The 24,418-nt window shown below is 34.9% G+C and overlaps 1 protein-coding gene across 1 annotated transcript; it reads left to right on the forward strand.

The window, feature by feature from the left end:
- Window positions 1-1,245: 1,245 nt before the first annotated feature.
- On the forward strand, window positions 1,246-22,787 carry Hdlbpl2 (high density lipoprotein binding protein like 2). Its single transcript, NM_001419543.1, has 3 exons — window positions 1,246-1,298; window positions 15,791-15,928; window positions 18,901-22,787. Exon 3 carries the CDS (start codon window positions 18,997-18,999, stop codon window positions 22,747-22,749), a length of 3,753 nt encoding a protein of 1,250 aa, NP_001406472.1. The 5' UTR covers window positions 1,246-1,298; window positions 15,791-15,928; window positions 18,901-18,996; the 3' UTR covers window positions 22,750-22,787.
- Window positions 22,788-24,418: the final 1,631 nt, after the last annotated feature.

A 24,418-nucleotide genomic window follows, 5' to 3' on the forward strand; every position in this document is an offset into this window, starting at 1 on the left:
ATCTTTTTTTTAAAAAAGAACATTATCTGTTTTCTCTATGCTCTTCTTATCCAGAATTTTAAACCGTTAATACTCTTTTCTTCACCAAACTATATACTTCAAAAACTTTCACAATGAGACATAGATATGTTGCCTTTAATTTTCTCCAGCACCCAAATTTTTTCATTGATTTTTAAGTCAGCCAAATGTAAACTTTCAGTATAGAAAGAACAAAGTCAAGATCTTTGCCAAATTAAAATGTAAATGCTCTGTTATCAAATTACTGATAATACTTTGTAATAATTGATGCTACAATTTTATGAGTTGAGAATTCTGTGTTCGTAATTCCATAAGCATTCTGGTATTTTACTCTCAGTAGCATGCCCTATAATGCTTTATCTAAAATACAATTCTAAAAACTGCTTTGTTGATCCCATAAACCGTCTCACAACCCCTAGGAACCACAAGAGTATATTTTCTTCAATGACAATCCTTCTTCTCAGTATTTTCTTATCTGCTAGGTTCTTTACTCTCTTTGCACCCAATAACATTAAAAAAGCAACTTAAGATAGAACTAGTTTATTTTGGTTTGTACATTGAAGGTACAGTTCATCATGGTGAAGAGCACATGGTGTTGGTGCTTAGGGTATGGCACTGATCAGAAAACAGAGAAAGTGAAAAGCAATTTCTCAACTTGATTCCTCCCTTTTACCTTTTTACCCAGACTTCAACTCTAGCCCATATGATGTTTCTGCTGACATATAGTGTAGGTAAATGCACTACACTTAAATCTTTACAGAAATTATATCAAAGGCACATCTCCAAAATGCTTTCAAATCCAGTCATGCTGATCGTGGAGTATAGACATACTTTCATTTTCTCATCATCATCAACAACATCCTCATCCTCCTCATCATCATTACTATTATTACTATTATCAGAGATTGTCACTTAGAATTTCCACATTTATATATTTAATTATATTATGTTGATATAATTTCAATAGACTTTTCTATTTGTTTCTTTATAGGATTTGCTCTTCTGAATTAATCTTAAATGTTTTAAGGCAATATATTTACCTGTTAATATATGAATAAAATTCTTTTAAAAAATGCTTTTTACTCTCAAATTCTGTCAAATTTTTACTTCAGAACTGATTTTTTTTCCAGACTCATTTTGACACTGGAGAAAAATGGCCATCTTTGTTAACTTTTGTATTGTGAGGTAAGTATCTCCCTCATAGTTCAGTTGTCATAGGAACCTTCATGTAGATTCAGAAAGCTCCAGCTTTGTCCAGTCTGGTAGTTCATCCTTTCCAGGTATCAAGTTTCTTTTTAAACTTCTTTGGAATTTTATGTAACTTTTCATTGACATTTGAATGTTCTATTAAGTTACACTTGAGTTTGGACCTCTGTTCTATATAATTACTCAATTATGGGATGAGCCATTGTTTAATTATTCCTTCCTAAAAGTATCTTTTAATTTTCAGAGGAATTTCCATGGTCTCATATTCAAGTCTCTTAAGAATGTTTTTTTATTCTTCTTTCTGAATTATTCTTTTCTCATTGTAATAATGAAATTTGTGCCCGTATATTAGAATATACTGAATGTTAGTTTAATATCTTAACTATATACGCATTAGAAACATGTAGTTATCTTGCTTTTCCTTTTAGTCATGGAATCAGAATGTTGATGTCTTTTATAAAATATATTTCATTACCACCATTGATTACTCTGATATTTTACCTTTTTGTTGTTTTGTCTCTTTCTTTTCTTTAAAATTTCTGAACTTTTAAAGGATTCACTTTATCTTTAACAAATGATAATTTTTTGACAAATCTCACAACAATTTATTCTAAGTATATGAGTGTCTAATAATAATCTTCTTAGAAAGCATATTTGTTGAACAATCATCTTTAATTTATTAAAAATATAATAGCCTTCAGTACAATGGACTGTTTTTCATTACTTCATGAACTCTAATATTGATACTATTTCTTTAAAACTATATTTTCTAAAATTAGCCAATATTTTGTTATATTATTTCCTTTCCTGTTCCTAATTATCAAAAGTTTATACTCATGAATTGGACATTTGTTCCCAATCTTAGCCTAGGCCAATCCAGGTACTGGGAGTAGTTTGCTTGTTGTTTGCACTAAGTCAAGAGAACTTACAATTATTTCTGAGTTGTCTTTTTAACCTCCATATAATCAGTATTTCAGAGCTATATTAAGGTACTCTGAATATTATACTTTACATGAAATAGTTAAACATTTTCTGCACACTACTGAATGTCCAATTTATCTTTGACCTTTGACTACTGCAACAGAGTATTTTACAAAGTACTGGTACCTTAACTTTTCCTTATCCCAAGATGTTGTACTTTATTTCCAACGTTTTTGTTGAGTTACTGAATTAGATCAGTCTTTTTTTTTCCGTGTCATACTTTATTGATTACATTTGACTATCTCTTCACTAATAACTTGTTGTCTTATAATTAGTGTTATAATCTTATTTGTCATAACTTTTAGTAGCATATTTTCATTGTGAAAAATAAAACACTACTCTCTTGTGTCCTTTTTCCCCATGCCCCATGGTTCTTTTTTCTTCTCCCAATATCCCTCCATAAATAAGTCTAGATACAAAATAGCATAAGCCCTTTGAATTAGATCAGTCTTACATAACCTATGTTACCTGTGAATTTGTTGCAAAAATAAGCATAAATTTGAACACTTAATCCTCCTTCCTCCATATTTACAGTGATGTGCATAAAGCTATGTATCAATAAACCAGTTCGTTTAAATTTTAAGTTACATTTTTTCATTGTCCAGAATTCTCATGATTATTGCCTACTTTAAAACCAATTTATTTGAGACTTGGGTATATAAGTGGTGAATAAAGCTACAGGAGACTCTCTCTCTTCCTTCTGCTCTTCCACTCTTCCTCTCTCTCTCTCTCTCTCTCTCTCTCTCTCTCTCTCTCTCTCTCTCTCTTCCTCTCTTCCTCTCCTTCTTTCCTGGCTTGACACGATAAAAAAACCAAAAACAAACAAAAAAAAACAAAAGCAAAAAAAACCAATTTATTTAATATAATCATTTAAGTATCTCTTCTCTAAAATGATTAGTACATTATATATATATGTATATATATATGATATCTCATAGCATCATGTGTACCTGCTAACCTTTGTGTTTGTACACATCATTGAATTTGTTTCTAGTAATTGTGCATATGTTTTATATCTCAGTTTTAACAAATCCTACCATTCAGGACATCTATCTAGGTTGCTTTTTCCTCTATGTTGCATTTAAGCACTTAAGATTTCTAGTTAGGTATCTTTTTTTTTCTTATTATTTATTTATTTATATTTTTTTATTAACTTGAGTATTTCTTATATACATTTCGAGTGATATTCCCTTTCCTGGTATCCGGACAAACATCCCCCTCTCTCCTCCCCTTCCTTATGGGTGTTCCCCTCCCAACCCTCCCCCCATTGCCGCCCTCCTCCCACCAGTCTAGTTCACTGCGGGTTCAGTCTTAGCAGGACCCAGGGCTTCCCCTTCCACTGGTGCTCTTACTAGGATATTCATTGCTATCTATGAGGTCAGAGTCCAGGGTCAGTCCATGTATAGTCTTTAGGTAGTGGCTTAGTCTCTGGAAGCTCTGGCTGCTTAGCATTGTTGTACATATGGGGTCTCGAGCCCCTTCAAGATCTTCCAGTTCTTTCTCTGATTCCTTCAACGGGGGTCCTATTCTCAGTTCAGTGGTTTGCTGCTGGCATTCGCCTCTGTATTTGCTGTATTCTGGCTGTGTCTCTCCAGAGCGATCTACATCCGGCTCCTGTCGGTCTGCACTTCTTTGCTTCATCCATCTTGTCTAATTGGGTGGCTGTATATGTATGGGCCACATGTGGGGCAGGCTCTGAATGGGTGTTCCTTCAGTCTCTGTTTTAATCTTTGCCTCTCTCTTCCCTGCCAAGGGTATTCTTTTTCCTCATTTAAAGAAGGAGTGAAGCATTCACATTTTGATCATCCGTCTTGAGTTTCATTTGATCTAGGTATCCAGGGTAATTCAAGCATTTGGGCTAATAGCCACTTATCAATGAGTGCATACCATGTATGTCTTTCTGTGATTGGGTTAGCTCACTCAGGATGAGATTTTCCAGTTCCAACCATTTGCCTACGAATTTCATAAAGTTTTTGTTTTTGATAGCTGAGTAATATTCCATTGTGTAGATGTACCACATTTTCTGTATCCATTCCTCTGTTGAAGGGCATCTGGGTTCTTTCCAGCTTCTGGCTATTATAAATAAGGCTGCAATAAACATAGTGGAGCACATGTCTTTTTTATATGTTGGGGCATCTTTTGGGTATATGCCCAAGAGAGGTATAGCTGGATCCTCAGGCAGTTCAATGTCCAATTTTCTGAGGAACCTCCAGACTGATTTCCAGAATGGTTGTACCAGTCTGCAATCCCACCAACAATGGAGGAGTGTTCCTCTTTCTCCACATCCTCACCAGCATCTGTTGTCCCCTGAGTTTTTGATCATAGCCATTCTCACTGGTGTGAGGTGAAATCTCAGGGTTGTTTTGATTTGCATTCCCCTTATGACTAAAGATGTTGAACATTTCTTTAGGTGTTTCTCAGCCATTTGGCATTCCTCAGCTGTGAATTCTTTGTTTAGCTCTGAACCCCATTTTTTAATAGGGTTATTTGTTTCCCTGCGGTCTAACTTCTTGAGTTCTTTGTATATTTTGGATATAAGGCCTCTATGTGTTGTAGGATTGGTAAAGATCTTTTCCCAGTCTGTTGGTTGTCGTTTTGTCCTAACCACAGTGTCCTTTGCCTTACAGAAGCTTTGCAGTTTTATGAGATCCCATTTGTCGATTCTTGATCTTAGAGCGTAAGCCATTGGTGTTTTGTTTAGGAATTTTTTTCCAGTGCCCATGTGTTCCAGATGCTTCCCTAGTTTTTCTTCTATTAGTTTGAGGGTGTCTGGTTTGATGTGGAGGTCCTTCATCCACTTGGACTTAAGCTTTGTACAGGGTGATAAGGATGGTTCGATCTGCATTCTTCTACATGTTGCCCTCCAGTTGAACCAGCACCATTTGCTGAAAATGCTATCTTTTTTCCATTGGATGGTTTGGGCTCCTTTGTCAAAAATCAAGTGACCATAGGTGTGTGGGTTCATTTCTGGGTCTTCAATTCTATTCCATTGGTCTATCTGTCTGTCTCTGTACCAATACCATGCAGTTTTTATCACTATTGCTCTGTAATACTGCTTGAGTTCAGGGATAGTGATTCCCCCTTAAGTCCTTTTATTGTTGAGGATAGCTTTAGCTATCCTGGGTTTTTTGTTATTCCAGATGAATTTGCAAATTGTTCTGTCTAACTCTTTGAAGAATTGGATTGGTATTTTGATGGGGATTGCATTGAATCTGTAGATTGCTTTTGGTAAAATGGCCATTTTTACTATATTAATCCTGCCAATCCATGAGCATGGGAGATCTTTCCATCTTCTGAGGTCTTCTTCAATTTCCTTCTTCAGTGTCTTGAAGTTCTTATTGTACAGATCTTTTACTTGCTTTGTTAAAGTCACACCAAGGTACTTTATATTATTTGGGTCTATTATGAAGGGTGTCGGTTTCCCTAATTTCTTTCTCGGCTTGTTTCTCTTTTGTATAGAGGAAGGCAACTGATTTATTTGAGTTAATTTTATACCCAGCCACTTTGCTGAAGTTGTCTATCAGCTTTAGTAGTTCTCTGGTGGAACGTTTGGGATCACTTAAATATACTATCATATCATCTGCAAATAGTGATATTTTGACTTCTTCTTTTCCGATCTGTATCCCCTTGACCTCCTTTTCTTGTCTGATTGCTCTGGCTAGAACTTCAAGAACTATATTGAATTTGAATAAGTAGGGAGAGAGTGGGCAGCCTTGTCTAGTCCCTGATTTTAGTGGGATTGCTTCAAGTTTCTCTCCATTTAGTTTAATGTTAGCATCTAGTTAGGTATCTTACAAGAACATATTTCATTAAAGGAGATAAGTATTTCTCCTGCCTTAAAGTATCTTTAGGATACCATGTTTCACTTAAACTTTTGGTTTTAGATAATTATCTTGAGTTTGCAAAACAGGATTTCCCCCTTATCAGAAGAAGTCTCTGTCCTTGTATGTGTAGGGGAAGAATTTGTTAATCTTTTCAAGGAGTATTACTACACATGCATCTTATGATTTGTAGAAGAGGCAATCATTAATTTACCATGGCACTTCAAATTCTACAGAGGAACAATTTGATCTTTTCTCTTCTTTTTCCCACTACTTATTCTTACTTGCAAAAGTACTGATTCATGAAGGACACATTAGATAGGGCCCAAAGCTGATAGACAGGGATGTTTGTCCTCAGATTTTAACTAGATATCCATCATCATAATATAATCATATTTCTCGCAATAAATTTCAGGAAGAAGAGTATTGCCTAACATTAATTATGCTTATGCTTTAATGTTACTTGCTTGTGGTGATGCATGACTTTAATTACATCAATTGATAGATATAGGCAGAATAATCAGAAATTCATGGTCATTCTTGATTAAAAAGAAAATTCAAGGCCTGCACATGAGATAGACTCTCAGGTACAATAATAGTAATATATAAATATTTCAAACATACAAAAATTGCTATTAAGCTTATTTGTGCAAATATGTATATGGGAAGCATTTGTGACATGTTTTGGCATGTTTCAGGATCTTCTTTCTCAATGATGAATTGCACAAAAACAAATGTATTATTATAGATAATGAGATAGTTATTTAAGACAAATACAAATTAGCTTGGAATTATCCTAAACTGGAATCATGGATTTGCTCTCCAAACATGGAAAGATAAGAAGACCATGACTTCTTCCTTTTTTGTATTTTAATTTATTTTCTTTTAATTTTGCCTTGTTGAATTTGCAACAAGTAATGGTAATCTTCTTCCAAACATCTGGTGCAAATGCTTGTTTTTTACACATCAATATGTGGATTTTTTCTCTGCTGCCCTATTTCCTATTTTAACTCACGTCTAGCCAAAACCAGTGTAGTATGAAAACTCTTTTCCATTAACAGAAGCAAGCAATCATCTGTGTGAAAGAGCATAGACACTGCCTAATGCAGACCACAGAATTTTCTTTTTATTCTTCCTACCAATAGAGATGATTCTCCTCTTCATGATCAGGTTTTGTATGGGTTATAAAGTAGGTAGCTCTGAAGGGCCAGCACATTTACTTTAAGAAGTTGTTTTATTCTACAACATACTAATTGAGTACTGAGATTTAATATACAAGAATCTGAGTGATAAGCTAAAATCAGAAGCATGAATAATAGAGCCACTGTGGGTATTATTCTCAATAAGAAGCTCTTCATTTATTTAGAGATAAATACTATTAGGTGACTCATAATGAATATTAGAGTTTAGATTTGTCTGTACCTTAATCATCTCTTCTAATTTTATATGACTTTGTTCAACTTTCATTAAATTAATTTAAAAGTAGCATATTTATTGAACATTATGCTAATCACTCCCACATTGGTTCCAGAATATCTAAATCCAGCAATTCTGAAGGAAATTTTGTGTAAATCGGTGAAAGCTTTCTCAACAGAAACTCCAATGGTCTGCCTTATCTACTGTCTTAGCAGAAAAAGTGTATATACTGATGTTACTAATGCTGTAATTTCCATGGGGCACACAAAACCATTCAGTTTATTCCAATGCAGTCCTACTAACACAAAACTGGCTTATCAGTATTTAGGATGCCAAGTACTATAAGTTTACTAATATCTACTGCTGTATTTTTCTTCTTTCTATTAGAAATGTGTAACTAGGAGTTCTTGAGAAAGGATCCCAAATTGATAAGGAAAATTAGGAAAGACTTCCCAACTATACTATAATTTGATAAGTTGGATGGACACGGAATTTGCTGTCTTGGAATTAGAATAGAAAATTCCCTTCTTTCACAAAGAAGCCTTTCTGATGACAGTTGTGGTTTGCTCTAATGTTTGTGTTATGTTAATTTGGTCCATAAATTGTACAAGAATCTGCATGTCCATATATATGATGGTAAGGATTCCTGCCCTCTGTTGGTTTTGAATAGTAAATAAAGCTGCCTGCTGCCAATGGCTGGACAGGAAAACAGAGGTGTTAATTTCAGAATTCCCAGGCAAGGGACAAAGGGAGGAGAAAAGGATAGCTGCCATGCTGTGGAAGGAAGAATAACATCAAGCTTGGAAGGTACAGAAGATAGGAAGGGAGTCTTCATGTAGGTGACAAGGAATGCAGTCAAAAGAGCTGTGGGTCTATGTTCAATACAGCTTAGAGGAAAGCACACCACTGCCACTGCATAGATTTAAGCAGGATTAATGAGATTCTACTACAAATAGCCTATAGGTTTATAGCAGTATAGGAACTGTGGACCAAGTGTGTGTATAACAAAAAGATATTGAAAAGATGTACAGTATTATAAAGGGATTTATGCAACCAGATCCCTAAAAGATAAGAGTTGGTTTCCAAGGAAATAATAATTTTGCATATTGAAGGAGTGGCTATTGTGTGAGAAGTTTGTTAGGTTATATTCTGAATGATAAGCATAAGAAGGTTGAATGGTGGACAACGGTTAAGCTTCTTTGCTATCATTATTTAGTGATAAAAATTTATTATTTGACAGAGGAATACCAGTGGCTTGTGCCTAATATCATTGTTTATTTTAACAGATTAAGAACAGGTTCTGAAAAAATAAATTATCTATTGCCCAAGGACATAATAAAAGTGGGATATGTAAGAGGTATAATCTGAAATATCATCTTCCCCTTACTCTGAGCATGTTTCTTCTCCTTTCCTTATCAACTACCCAATGGATTTGGACATTTAGAATCCCTATAAGCAATATGCCAGTCCTAACAATATAAGGAAAATACTTAGAAACTGAGTTGTTCAAAGACACTCATGTAGCTCTTTAGTTCAAATAAATGTCCTGAAGGAACGGTCTTCCAATTTTGGTATTTAAACCTCAGGCTTCTCTCCCATCCTCAACTGGTGATTTCACTCTATGTAACATACTTCAAATGGCGTATATTGCCTTAATGTGGGTCATTTAATTTGTACTGTCAGAATCCTCTAAAGGATTGCTTGCAGTTGTTACATTTTAGGACAAAGCCATCAATGAAATGAGTTGTTGAGATTATATATCTTCATTGCAATACGTGCAAACAGATTGCTTATTCCTGTAGCAAAAGGAAGAACAAATAAAAGCAAAATAAAATATTTCATTTTGCCTAGAACACCTAAACTGCCCTGCATTGGTCTAGGATTCTAGAAGAGATACTGGATCACAGACTGTTTTAGAACACTTAAGACAATATACACTAGTTTTGAAGAGAACTTTCAGATCTTCCATCAATTCACAGATATAGATATTATCTTTTAACTCTTCACTATGTTTGAAGCTTCTGATTTTATATTGGGTATGTGAAGCTAGGTGTCGAGTTCTTGTGTTTTGACATCTATGGAGATGTTCAATACAACCTTGAAAAAATTTCTTTCATCAAAGGTCAAGACAATTCTAGAATTGTTAGAATTTCTTTGTGTACTTCAAAAGCGAAAGAGATCATAGCTTTAGATACATTACAGAATTTCTAGAATTCTATTGAGCAGCTGAACAAATCTCATCTCAACTGAGGAAATGGACATTGACAGACGATCAGGATTAGATGAATAAAAACCTGGTCTACAAATTTACACATTACTTGTAGAGTAAAGTATTGTCTTTGGGTACCAAGCTAATTTTATCTATAGACTAGAAGGATAGATTTCCAGAAAAAGAGCTAGATCAAATAAATGTCTCAGTATCAATAAATAGATTAATCTCCTTACATGATACATCTAAAGTAATCAAAAGTTCTTCAGTAAAGATGAAGATTTCAGGAAATGGAGTCAACTTCATCCCCAGGTATTATTACTCTTACAAGGTAGCTGTGATATTGGAACTGACCCCTCTATACTGAGAAGAGGCACAATTCATATATATCCCAGTGCAATGACTCATAGAACATTGACTAGTCAGCAATACTATATGGTTCTTGACCCTGGTGCTTGTCTGAGACCTTCTTTTATATACATGAAGATGTATTTATTTATTATATATAAGTACACTGTAGCTATTTCTGAGCCCTTCCACTGAAAGGTACATGGGCTTTTCCTTTTGATCACTGAAGACTACCACAGATACGCTGGTATTTAAGCTGGACCAATATGTTACTCAAGAAATAACATAATCTGAACACAACCATCTGGGTTTCTATATTTCTTCTCTTTTGTTCCCATTGCTCATCCTCAAGTTATTGCTTGTTGAACTACAAGATTTTGGTGTTCAATAGAAAAAATCTGAGGGATCTAAGGATTAATCTATAATTTCTGAAGCCATCTTTGTATGTCCAGGACTTATTGGCTATTATCAATACTAAAGAGCTTCTTCTGGCAATAAAGGAATCAAGTTGGTGAACTTCAACTAGCATGTTGAGATATAAAGCAAGAATTAATTCACGTTGAGTGAAATTTCTGATCCTGTCAAAGGTAACAAGTTCCTTAATACATTTTATTTAGTTAGGCTTTCTAATATTAACCTATGATTATCACTCAATCCAGGAGTTCTGGTCTTGAAGATTTTGATTACTATGAAGACAGACATAATGCTTTTGACATTATCCCATCTATATCCTTTTTAGTTTCTTCCCAAATTTTTCTGTTACCTTATCCCCCTTAGAGGTACAATCAAGTGGTATAACAGAAAAGTGTTTTATGCAAATTCATAAGCTAAAGGTCTCGAAGTTGCTAATGAATCAAGATGTGTCATCATATTCAGTTCTATGCATCTCCTTGTGTTATTTAAGGCTATATTTTTAAAACAAGACCTGGACTTGAATTGCTCCATGGTTCCCAATACATCTTTCCTTGAATAGAGTATTGTAAATACAGAAAAGGGTTGTATTTATAGGAGTCTCCACTTTAAGCATCACTTGTAAAAATGGATTTCCTTTCATCTGGCACTTTGGGTGAACTGACTACTACTCTGGTTAGACATAGCTTTTTAGACTGAGGAAAGATATTTCATATGAATTCTGATGTCTATTTTTTTCTGTTTGAAAATGGGCTTTCCACAGTTACATATACCATAAAAGACATATCAGGATTTGAATGGTTACAGTTTTAAAACAGTATCTTGGTTTGTTGTTGTTGTTGTTGGTGGTGGTGGTGGTTTTTTTTTTCCTCATCTGTATTAAATTGGAATTTCTTATTTACATTTTGAATGAACAAAGATTTTAAACTATCCCCCACTGACCCTGCTGTGCTGTGAGGACATGTCAGAAATGTGGTCACAGAGTAGTATCCTATAGCTTCCCAGGTGTGTCTGCCCCTCTGAATGTGAAGCTCTGTCTCCCACAGGATTTGGGTACTGGGAGCTGTTTTACCAGGTCCCTTCAGATCCGGGCACAGTCTGAACAGCAATGTTCCTGCAGCTTGCGTGCCCCTTTCTTCCTGTTCCCAGAGGCCCTATACAGCTTCCTCTTGGGCCAGGGATGTGGGCCAGGGTGGGCAGTAATGGAGGTCTTTCCTGCCCTGCAATCTCAGGAGTGCCCACCTGTTTGGGCGATGAGCTCTCTCTCCCACAGGGTTTGGGAGCAGGGAGCTGTGGACCGGGATATGCGAGGTTCCTCAGTGAGCCATTCTTATCATCCACTCCAGATCAGTGTCTGGGAAGATGAAAGGAAGAAGCAAAGAAATAGATAAGTGAAAATTCGTTGTACACACATAAATTCAGTTGATGCAGGAATGTCTAGGTACAGAAAGATCTTCTAAGGATCCAGTGGCTTTGGGGATCTTGTGTAGTCTTATCATTACCATATTAGCTAATCTGGTGACTACTACTGTCTTGATTAATAACAAGAGTTGTGATCTGGGCAGATCTTGTGGATATTTGTCAAGGCAACAGTATCATGATAACTTAGACCAATTTATTTTCAGAACATAAGTCATCATTTGTATATCACAGACTAAGTATCAAATACTACCAGTAGCTTTGGTCCATAAATATAAGTCTTAACTTAGAAGCCTCTTCCTTGCATACACAACACATATACTTTCTTGTGTTGACATAAACATAAATTAAGCTACCTTTATTGAAAAATGAGAGAGAGAGAGAAAGAGAGAGAAAGAGAGAGAGAGAGAGAGAGAGAGAGAGAGAGAGAGAGAGAGAGATTCCCAGGCACATTCTTGGCCCTCAAAAATGGCCATAGCATATGGCATTGCTCAGAAAGAAAAGGAAAGAGAAATGGTGAAGTTGTTTTTCATATGATATGAACAAATCTGTCCATAGTTTCCAAGACCAAGGAAAGAAGGAACAGTAATACCTTGGCTCCTCTTCTGAAAGACAAAAGAAGACTTCAGCATCATTTCATGTTTATCTACTAGCTTGCTCTTCAGATTTAAGGGAAAGATTTGGGTCCCAAGAGGGTACCTGCTAAAGTGTTTCTGACTTGTGTTTCTTAAGAATTAAATGTATAGAGATGTGTGCATAATTTTAGGAAATGAGATAGGTTATTAAAGAAGAGAAAGAAAAGCAAGAGGTTGTTAAAGAGCTGGGCCAAATGGGAGGGAGAGTTAGGTACCTCTGTGAAATTTATGGGTTATTTCACTATTTATACTTTTCTGGTTTTGATGCATTCTCGCAGGTAGCCAGTATAGGGGAAGACTTTCAATCTTCTGTTGACACCACCTTTTTAAAAGCATTATTATGTAATGTTATTCTATGTAATGTCATTCTCTATTTCCTATTTTTCTCTACAGAATCAAAGAAATTATAATAAATTAAATAAGCTTGAAAGCACCATTCAGAATATATGAGTGCTGCCTTGAACCTGTCTCATAATTATTTCATCATGTAGTAGAAAAACATGCATAGACAAGATGCTACTACATACATATATTCACATATACATATATACATGCAAGACAATGATTATATATCTTAACAAAAGATAGTGGTTATGAATAAATTTTAAATTATATGCACATATGCACAATTACATAATGCACACTTATAATAAATTAATGTTTAAAATAATATATTAATTATTTTCACACAACCAAGTCAATTTTTATTGTCAGGCAAAAAAATGTTGAAATATTTCAGACAAAATTTGTGTATGTATAACCTTTATTCTAATTGCTAAACCATAGCATTTAAAAATACTGAGAGAGGGTGTAGCAGTTAAAAAGACTTGCTGCTTTTACATAGAATCAGCGTTCAGTTCGCACTGTACAAGTCCGAAGTTCTCAAATGGTTCTCAAACGGCTATAATCATAGTTTCAGAAGATTAAACAATGATTTTCTGGACCCCAGAGGACATCTAAACACACACACACACACAGACACACACACACACACACACACACACACACACACACACACACACACACATACATATGCTATTTTGTTAAAAATGATCTTTTACCTCCTCAGGTCTAATAGATAAAGCTAAGTTAGCTTTCATGTGAATTTGAAAGCAAATAGTTTTAATTTTGCAAATAAATCTGAATTGTTTAAACTACTTCTTCCCAGGAATTCTACTAAAGATATATATATATATATATATATATATATATATATATATATATATATAATTTTTCCCTTAATCAATTATATAGTAGCATAATTTCTTATGGTATGTTTATTTCATATTATCAAGGTTTAAAATATTTCTGACCAAATTTGTGAATGCACATCAGAATACATATCACAAAATATATAAAACACTATATATGAACAACAAACTACATATAAACCAACATACACACACACACACACACACACACACACATATCACCTTCACCTACCAATGCTACCAAGAATGATGCTTTTTTTTTTTAATTAACTTGAGTATTTCTTATTTACATTTCGAGTGTTGTTCCCTTTCCTGGCTTCCAGGCAAACATTCCCTTAATCCCTCCCCCTCCCCTTCTCTATGGGTGTTCCCTTCCCCATCCTCCCCCCATTGCCGCCCTCCCCCCAACAATCACGTTCACTGGGGGGTTCAGTCTTAGCAGGACCAAGGGCTTCCCCTTCCACCAGTGATCTTACTAGAATATTCATTGCTACCTACGAGGTCAGAGACCAGGGTCAGTCCATGTATAGTCTTTAGGTAGTGGCTTAGTCCCTGGAAGCTCTGGTTGCTTGGCATTGTTGTTCATAAGGGGTCTCGAGCTCCTTCAAGCTCTTCCACTTCTTTCTCTGATTCCTTCAACGGGGGTCCCGTTCTCAGTTCAGTGGTTTGCTGCTGGCATTCGCCTCTGTATTTGCTGTATTCTGGCTGTGTCTCTCAGGAGCGATCTACATCCGGCTCCTGTCGGCCTGCACTTCTTTGCTTCATCCATCTTGTCTAATTGGATGGCTGTATATGTATGGGCCACATGTGGGGCAGGCTCTGAATGGGTGTTCCTTCAGTCTCTGTTTTAATCTTTGCCTCTCTCTTCCCTGCCAAGGGTATTCTTGTTCCCCTTTTAAAGAAGGAGTGAAGCATTCACATTTTGATCATCCGTCTTGAGTTTCATTTGTTCTAGGCATCTAGGGTAATTCAAGCATTTGGGCTAATAGCCACTTATCAATGAGTGCATACCATGTGTGTTTTTCTGTGATTGGATTACCTCACTCAGGATGATATTTAAGAATGATCCTTTATATATTTTGTTCCAGGAACATTTCTTGAAAAGATATTGATATTAATATGTAAATTAGTATTCTTAGGATTATCTAAATTTTTTATGTATTTTGAGCAATATATAGAAGGGAAGCCTTTTATTTGATCTAAATTAACGTACAAATTAAGCTATTTTGACATATTTTTGTTACAAGAATATGACTCTAGCCTTGTATCAGCTCTCTGGTCTGTGTGAGCTCTTTTGAATGAATTTAAAGGAGACACACAGATTATAGTGCAGAAGAATATGGAAAGAAGATACACATTAAGATAAGATTGAGTTGATTTCAGAGTAAAGTGTGAGACCCTTAAGGATTGTGACTGATCAGTGTTGAAAGGAACCATTGTGTAAAACACGCTCTCATGAAGTGACTAGGTGAGAGTGTACAGAGAGTTCATTGTGTCAACCCATATGCTGAGATAGAGTCATTGCTTCTTAATTTTGGAAAAGATGGGTTTTTGACATTGTTTTCTGACCCAGATGATTAACAGGCTTATATGTATTTACTTTTGAGGAGACAAGAGTATGTCTTTATTCTTCACAGAAAGGCTCTGCTAAAGAATAATTTTATGTATATTGTACACTTTGGAATGTCAAATAAATTTCTTAGACCAAAAATTGGGCAGAAAACAAAAGATATTCGAGGAACAGTTTAAAATATATGAAATAGTCACGCTTCACCAGTGACAAATTCATTTTCCATAGTTGTCCTCAAAAAGACCCTTATACCCAAACCTTCCATTGTTTTGCATGATATTTTGATTTTTAAATTTTGTCAATTGTCACAGTTAAAATTGTAAGATGAAGTAATTATGATAGTTTCCTCCTTCTTAAAATGATGTTCTACAAGGAAGGTGGGGGGGGGGTCGTCCTCAGGCGATATCATTCAATCCTGCTATTTTAGAATAAGTTGCCTAAAGTATTTATTTCCATCCCTGATATTGATTTTAGACAACATCACATTTTAAATACTGTATCATTCTACATTTCAACCAACTGAAAAATTCTCGTTGTCTTTTCAGCTTTGCCATTCACATTGAGGCCAGTCACCAGTTCCATGAAGTTTTCATCTCTAATTATTATAGAGCCCTGTGAGCTAAGTCTGTGCTCTCAGAGATTTATCATCAAGCAGAAGCCTATAAACTGGACAAGAAGAAAAGGTAGGCTAGAACATGGCAAGCTTTTATGAAAACTAATATTGTATCAGTTTGTTCGAAACTAATTTCAACAATGAAGAATGTTTGACATGATTAGATAACTAACTGCTCAAAGAGGATCTCAGACATAATATTTCAAAATGAGTTTCTGTGTACAGTGGATAGATGGTTAGATATTCTAAATTAAAGTAGAATTAGTTATTTTAAAATAGAGAAATTATCACCAACTGCAGACATAATATTTGGTAAGGGAAGTAAATTACGTGGAGTATCATTTCCACCAAATTTGAAGAAAATTGTATTGACTTAGAATGTATAATATTAAATAAGATCACCCAATCTCAAATTCCACAAATACATGTTCTCTCTCATTTAGAATCTTAGGCTATAGTATATAACATGAGTAAATGTAAATGTAGTTATAACATAACATGTAGAAAGGAGAACAGAAAGTTAACATTAGGTCATAAGGAAAGACCTAATTTACTTTTAGCTTAGTCATATATTTTAAAGAGGGGTTTGGAGGATAGATAAAATCATAAAAATATAATTGATTGTAAAGTTGTAAAATGTAAAGCAAAGTTTCACAAAATCAGAGCATCTCTTCTCACTGTATAGAAATGCACTGAGATATACAGATTTATCTTAGCTGTGTGACATTTTTATTTACAAGTTATTTACAACAAAGTATTTTATGAAAATAAATGAGGAATATTAGCAAATTTTAATTTATATAAAATTAAATTATAATTTATAAAATATAGATATATGTATTTGCAAATAATTGCTAAGAATATTTAGAAACTGTTACTGATTTACAAATATGACCTATAATATTCTAGAATGAAACCATCATTATTCACTAAACTGTATTAAATGACAACTCTATACAACAGAAGAAATATTTTCACAGTGTCATTTAGCATGTAAAATCCCCTTCCTTATAGAAACATAGATGATAGGTAGATAGGGGATAGGTAGGTAGGGAACCCCTTAATTTCATATTAAGGAAATGGAGAGAATTCTTAAGACTTCTGTTTTGTGATCCACATTCTAGAGAATATTATATGACAAATAATATTCAATATTTTAAATTTACTTTATTAAGAATTCACAATTGTAAGAATTGCTCTAGTGTTGCGTCCAAGTCCATTGATATTCACTTCAGATTGTTCTCATTTAATAGTCTTGAAAACCCTGACCCCATTGGAGGAGTTAGGGGAAAGACTGAAGGAAGTGAAGGGGTTAGCAACCCCAAAGGAAAAAAAAACAGCAATATCCATCAACAAGAACCGCAAATCTCCCAGGGAGTAAACCACCAACCAAAGAGTACATGTGGAGGGACCCATGGCTCCAGCCGCATATGTAGCAGAGGATGACCTTATCTGGCATCAGTGGGAGGGAAGCCCCTGATGCTGTGGAGGCTTGATGATCCAGTGAAGACCCAGCATAGGAATGCTACGGTGCTGAGTTCAGATGGGATAGGTAGGTAGGGAGCACCGTCGTAGAATCAGTGGTTACAGAGAAGGGGATGGGATTTAACTGGGAAGGGTGATAACATTTTAAATGTAAGTAAATAAAATAACCAATAAAAACAAACAAACGAAAAAATGTGTGAGAGAACATTTGATTTAAGTCTTTTTAAAAAAGATTTGTTTTATTTTTAATTATTAGTATATGTCTTTGACTGGCTGCAGATACATATACATGGGAGAGCGTGTGCCCCTAGGCTCCATAAAATGTCTCAGATTCACTGGATATAGAGTCATAGACAGATATGACCTGATGACATTAGTACTAGGAGTCAACCTCATTCCTCTTTACACTATTGTACCATCTCTCAAGCCTCCTAAAATTTCTTAATAAATAAAAATATACAACCAGAATAGTACAGGAATAGAAAACATGTGGATACAATTAAGAATCTGTTGCATGGATTTTAAAAGGACAATAGGGATAATGAATAGCTTCCATGGATAAACATTCCAGGTCAGGGGTGAGATTGTTCATTTGGTAGCAGTGTTGGTGATATTTAAACCTAAACTACATCACATAGGGGAAGGTTGTAGAAAGAAAAATGGTCCCTGAGTTTGACACAACAGGCAGTAGTACCTTGTTGTGTATAAAATTCTAGTAGTTGAAGTGGTCCTAAAAAAGGAAATTATATCAGAACAGTTTTTATGACTAATTTTAATAGAAATAGATTGGTTCAGTAATCAGAATGGATAAATTGCCTTATGGTTTAACATGATTGAATCTCACCAATCATAGAAAGCATGTAGATACATTTAAGAATTTGTTGCACAGGAATCAATATTATACTCAATCAATGAATTGAGGTTCAACTGGATGTGCAGTCTATGCATTTTTATAAAATTTCCATATCAAGTAAGCATACAGATTAAAAATATTCTTTTCTTTTCCTGAGTGTGATGGTAGAAATGGAAGTTGTCTGCAAGTGAGCTTCAGGGATCTCTATAGGGTGATAGAAATGTAGTGAATGTGAGTTGCACAGAACCCCAAGTCTGCTAAAACAAATAAAATATTTAATTATGTACAGGAAATGTATGAATTTTTAAGTTATTACTCAATAAAAAAAAGAAAACTAAAAATTCTGGAAATTGTAATACCTTCTTAGAGACTTAAAATTTTCCATATGATTATTGGTATTCAACTGTGCTGTTTGGGGTACTGGTAAAAAATAATGATGCTGAATTAGAAAAATAAAGGTTATTTCTAGTGAATATAAATAAATCAGACTTTCCTTTGGAAAACAGTGGTGGCAGTTTCCTCATAACTCTTATAATTCAAGCATTCCATGTACTCTCAAGATAATAAGTATAGATTAATAGTTGAATTTTGAGCATCTTGTCAAATAAAAATGTATAACTATTAGAATGCAATCTTTTATCTTGAGTCTATAAGTTAATTTAGAAAGAGGTAGCATCCTTAAAGAGTTCGTTTTTCCCATACAGTAATATGCAAGGAGGCAGCTACAGGAAATATTTGTGGTTTTGCTATTGACATTTTATCTGCAACACATCTGAATTGAATCTTCTCAAAAATCAACAATGAATTCCAAAAGAAATTCTGCTTCATACCAAAACATGTCTGTTCAAAAAGAAAATCATTATAAAAGTTCAAATGATGTGGTACATATGTCCAGATATAACAAAGAAGTCACTGAACACCCAAAGAAAATAAACTTTTCAGAAAATCCTGAAGAAACTGCAGAATCATCAAGCATTAATATTTTTAAGGCTGGGGAAATTTCAACCCTCACTCAGGTTTTTCATGTATTACTAGAAAAAGAAAATTATTTGACTCAATTTGGTGAAGGTACATTAGCAAAGTTTTATGCACATATCATGGAAAACACTGGTGTCAACTTAGAATCATCTTTCATCAAAGACCAAGGTCTTTATGTGACAGTGTTTGGCAACTCAGAAGCTGTCACAAATGCTGAGAATGAAATTTTGAAATGGTGTCAAGAAAAATATTTACCTTTAACTCTCATTTCCAAACAAGAACATTGCTTTTTTCTAGACCAGACTGGTGATAAATCACAAGATACGGAGCAAGAAGCTGAAATAAATGCTCAGATCATAAGTCCACATAATCATAGCCATTATATAAATACTGTTGACACAAATCTTACAAAGATGAAGTCTTCAGATGGAAGCCTATCTACATCTGACAGAAATAGTAAGAGTGATATCCAGATATTAGAAATGGAAAAAGCATTTAATCCCCGAATTGGTAAGCCATACCTTCAAGCAAGTGACATTTTCCAAGAAACAGAGGAACATGTCCCTTTTCAACTCTCTAGTGCCAATGAGACAGATGTAGATATTAATGAGAGACAACTGAACGTGGATCAGACACGTTGTCATAAAAATGATATGACTGAGAAGTCCAGTACTATAACTGAGGGTATGATGATGAAGTTTCAAGGCAATTATACCAGAAGCCTCAAAAGAAATTTTCTGGAAGAGATCCTAGAAACAAGTGAAGATTCAACAGGACAATCACCATCAGAAAGCATATCAGATTCTATGACACAACACAGTGAGCCTGACAGTTCTGGGGAAATATTTAATGAAGTTCATGGCAATGATGATGATTATATTGTTTCTTCAATCTTTGCTCCTTCTTGGTTACACAGGTTTATTATTGGTAAGAAAGGTGAGAAAATAGCTGAGATATCAGAGTGTGTGCCAAAGGTTCAAATACACTTTACAGCTAAAGATAAAATAACGCTGAAAGGACCAATAGATGATGTAAATTATGCTCAAGAAAAATTTGACATCATTGTCAAGGACCTAATCAGTAGAATGGAATATACTGAGATAAATGGTGATAGTAAATTTCACAAGTACCTGACAGGGAATAATGGAGCTATCCTAAATAAAATTGCAGAGAGGAACCAAGTCTCTATCACAATGGTTCCTGAAAATGAATTGAACCACACAATTCGAATTGAAGGAGAATCTCTGGGTGTCCAACAGGCCAAAAAAGAACTCCTTGATCTGGCTAATAACTTGGAAGAAGAATACAGCCAGGACATAATCATCAAACACCAATTTCACCACATACTTATTGGGCAAAAAGGTGAAAGAGTTCGTGAAATTTGTAAGAAATTCCCAGATGTTATACTCAATTTTCCACATCCTGCAGAGAAAAGTGATATTGTTCAACTGATAGGGCCAAGATATGAATCAGAGAAGTGTGCACAGTATTTGGAGAATATGTTAACAGATATTAAAGAAAATAATTATTCTATAAGTATTTCTATCATAAAAAAGCTTCACAAAAGGTTAATTGGAAAAGGAGCTTCAAACATTAAAAAAATCTCTGAAACAACCAACACCAAGATTAGTTTTCCACCAGAAAACTGCAATTCAGAAGAGTTTATCATTACTGGATATCCAGAAAATTGTGAAATTGCACGTAACTGGATACTTTCAATTCAGCAAGAGATAGCTGATACTGCAGAGGAGGAAATTACAATTCCTACTAATCTATACAAATATTTGAATAATCCCAAAGAATGTTTATTAAATTCAATCATAGAAGAATGTGGGAAGATCCATCTGCATTTTCCAAAAAACAAGTCAAGCCTGAATAAAGTAATTATCATGGGCTCTGTTGAAAGTGTTGAAAAGGCCAAAGCAAAGCTTCTAAAACTTGCAGAAGAAGAGCAAGCCAAGAATTACTCTGAGAAAATTCGTGTCAAATCACAATACCATCAGTTCCTTGTGAATAAAAATGGAGGTAATATTTCCCAAATCTGTGATGAGACCGGGACATGTGTCCTTTTCCCTAATCATACGAATAAGGATCAAGAATCCCTCACAATTACAGGGAGTGAGGAATCTGTTAAAGAGGTGCAAAAACGACTAGAGGATTTAGTTAAAGACTTTGAGAATGAAGTGGATGATTCCATACTAATAAACCGTAGATTTCACCATTATTTTGTCATGCGGAGGGGGCAGCTTTTAAAAGAAATGACAGAAGAGTATGGTGGTGTAGTTATTACATTTTCTTATGCAGGGAGACAGAATACAAAAGTCACAATAAAAGGTGCAAAACCTTGCGTTGAAGCAGCAAAGAAACACATTAAGGCAATTTTTGAGCCTTTGGGCTCCCAAGTGACAACACGATATGTTATACCACAGAATTTCCAACCTTTTATCATGGGACCAATAACTTCACGAATCCAACAAATTGCTAGGGATTATAAAGTTGAAATCAAATTTCCAGATATAGAGAAGCCAGCCATAAATATGGATCTAGCTACTCAGGAAAAAGGAAAAGAAAAGTGGAAAAAGCCTGCTAAGGACCTTGCTCCTAATTCCCCAAGGAAAAGTGACACCATATTTATCTCAGGCCAAGTGGAAAATTGCAAGGCAGCTACTGAAGCTCTAGCATCTATAATTCCTGTCACTGCTGAAGTTCATGTGCCCCTTCACCTACATCCATATATCATTGGGCACAAGGGAAGTGGTTTACGTAAACTAGTAAAGGAATTTGAAGTTCATATGCAGCCACCACAACCTGGAAAAAATTCTGATATCATATCTATTATGGGTCTTGCAGCAAATGTGGAACAAGCCAAAATGAAATTACAAAAGCGGGTCAAGGCTTTACAAATGGAAATAGAAGATCGGACCCTAAGAAATTTTAAGTTAATGTTCAACCTAGATTCTAAATATCGAGCTAAGATCACTGGTCATAAGGGCTTGCTTATTACTCAAATTTGCACAGAACATGATGTTACTGTCCGTTTTCCAAAGAAAGGAAGCCATGAGGTGCAAGACCAAATCACTATTACTGGTTATAAAGAGAACACTCTAGCTGCTCGAGATGCAATAATGAGAGTGTTACATAAAATTGAAAAAACAATTTCTAAAGAAATCACACTAAACCAGCAGGTTCGTAGCAATGTTTTCGGATTCCGTGGAAAAACCATCAATAAAATCATGGATCAATACCAAGTAGATATACGTTCACCTCCAAAAGGGTCTTATAATCCTAATATCACAGTGACTGGGCTCCCTGATAATGTAGAAAAAGCAATTGAGCATATCCTTAATCTTGAAAAGTATTATCTGTCAGCTGCTGCAAACCATGAATCTCAGCAAGAAGAAGCTAAGAGTATGTCCCTTTGCAATATAGCCATGACACCATCCAAAAGTTTTGTGAGAAAGTATGTTCCCTGTTATGCTAAAACAACCACAAAGCTCCCAGATGTAGATAATTGTGAACACTTTCCAAGATTAAAACAGCGAATATCATCTAAGACTCATCCTTCAAAATTGTGAAAATTATGATCAAAAAATAAAGTGTTCCAAAATTCTCACTCGAAAATGTTATCAATTTTTAATTTATTTTTCTTAACAATCCCATGTATGAGTACTGTGAATACATAATTACTTCACACCATTTTGTTCCCTCAAAACTCAACCACGCTTGTCTATTCTCGAGCAAGTACACCACACACACACACACACACACACACACACACACACACAAACACAAACACACACACATACACTATTAAATCAATTTAGTACTGGGATAAGGGTTGAAAATATAAAAAAAAAAAACATTTGTAATAACACATATCCTGAAAAGAAAGCCTTTTTGTTTTGTGAGTTAAAAGTCTATTATCAGCTACCCAGTACAGTAGGAGGTTCCTGATTGCTTCCATAAATAGCAATAACAAATGAATGTCTGTTTACAGATCAGTTCCTTATGTGAGAATGTTAGATAATTAGTAAGAATGGAAGAATGGACCAATAAATAACTGAGTAAACATTCATACCATGAGTAGAAGTGGACACACATTAACCTAGTGCTTGCACCAATCATTTTACAATATAGTCCTGAAAGAAATCCACATAGCCTATCCTCTGCCTATAGTTTCCAGCTCAAAATCCCTACTTGGCGTCAAAATTCACCTGCTTATCAAGAAAAGGAAATGTAACATACAGGTATCTCTCTACACCAACAGAAAAGTAGGGAGATTTTACATAGCTTCACACAGAGTTCCAGGGACTTTGATTCCTAAAAGAATGGATAAAACGTAGTACAAATACAGTGTTAGCAAAAATCAAAAACAAATCGACAAAACAAACAAAAATAACCACCTAGGTTCTTTTGGACAAGAAAATGAAGCTAATTACTCTTCAAAATGATCTTCATTAGAAGAAAAAACTTGGATCTATGCGGTGTGGGTAGGGCCTGGTCAGATTTTGAGTTGGGAGAGCAATTATGAGTGACAGAATGTATCAGTGGGAGAGGAGGAAGGATGGGGGATATTTCAACAATATGGGTAAAAAAAGTCATTTGGAGAGATACTACAAAGTGGCAGAGTAGGAAAAATAGAAAACATATACAGCATAATGGGTTGAGGTAGAGATAAAGGAGAGAGTCCCTTTACATAATCACAAAGAAAATGGAAATTCCTAACTTTTATACATTTTTCCAGTGGTAAAGGGAAGTTATATGGTATGTCACTTAGTCTGATTAGTCTATAGGGCAATAAGTATGAAATAGGCAAGCAATGGATAGGATTAAAAACTTACTTTGCAGTTGCAAGAGGTAGATTGGCTTCCTATTTAGTTCATATCCCCCATTCATACCATGTTTGGATTTTTGTGTTGCAATCTACACAGCCAGGACTGTTAAATGTCATGAACAGTGGTTAGAAATGGCTTGGTTTCAAATGTCAGGTAGTTTATAAGCAAAAATGTATAGGTTTATATTTTACCTTGCCAGAGGTAAAACCTCAGAAAAATTAGATAGAAGACAGAATTCCAAGTAGCCATTGAGCCAACTTGGCAAAAACCCCACCAACCTGCTAATAGTTTAAGAATATATTTCCCTCTTCCTCTCTCCCTGACTACATTTCTGTAGCCAGACCTTCAGATATCACATTCCTCCTGGGCAGTGAATACAGAGTCTTCCAAATTTTACAGCCTCCACTCA

This window comes from Rattus norvegicus, chromosome X (genome assembly GCF_021556685.1).
Source record: "Rattus norvegicus strain SHRSP/BbbUtx chromosome X, alternate assembly SHRSP_T2T, whole genome shotgun sequence".
Classification (NCBI taxonomy): domain Eukaryota; kingdom Metazoa; phylum Chordata; class Mammalia; order Rodentia; family Muridae; genus Rattus; species Rattus norvegicus.

Bases quoted from the DNA above. Each gene is read 5' to 3' on its own strand.
- Hdlbpl2 (NM_001419543.1), top strand. From the start codon at position 18,997: ATGAATTCCAAAAGAAATTCTGCTTCATACCAAAACATGTCTGTTCAA.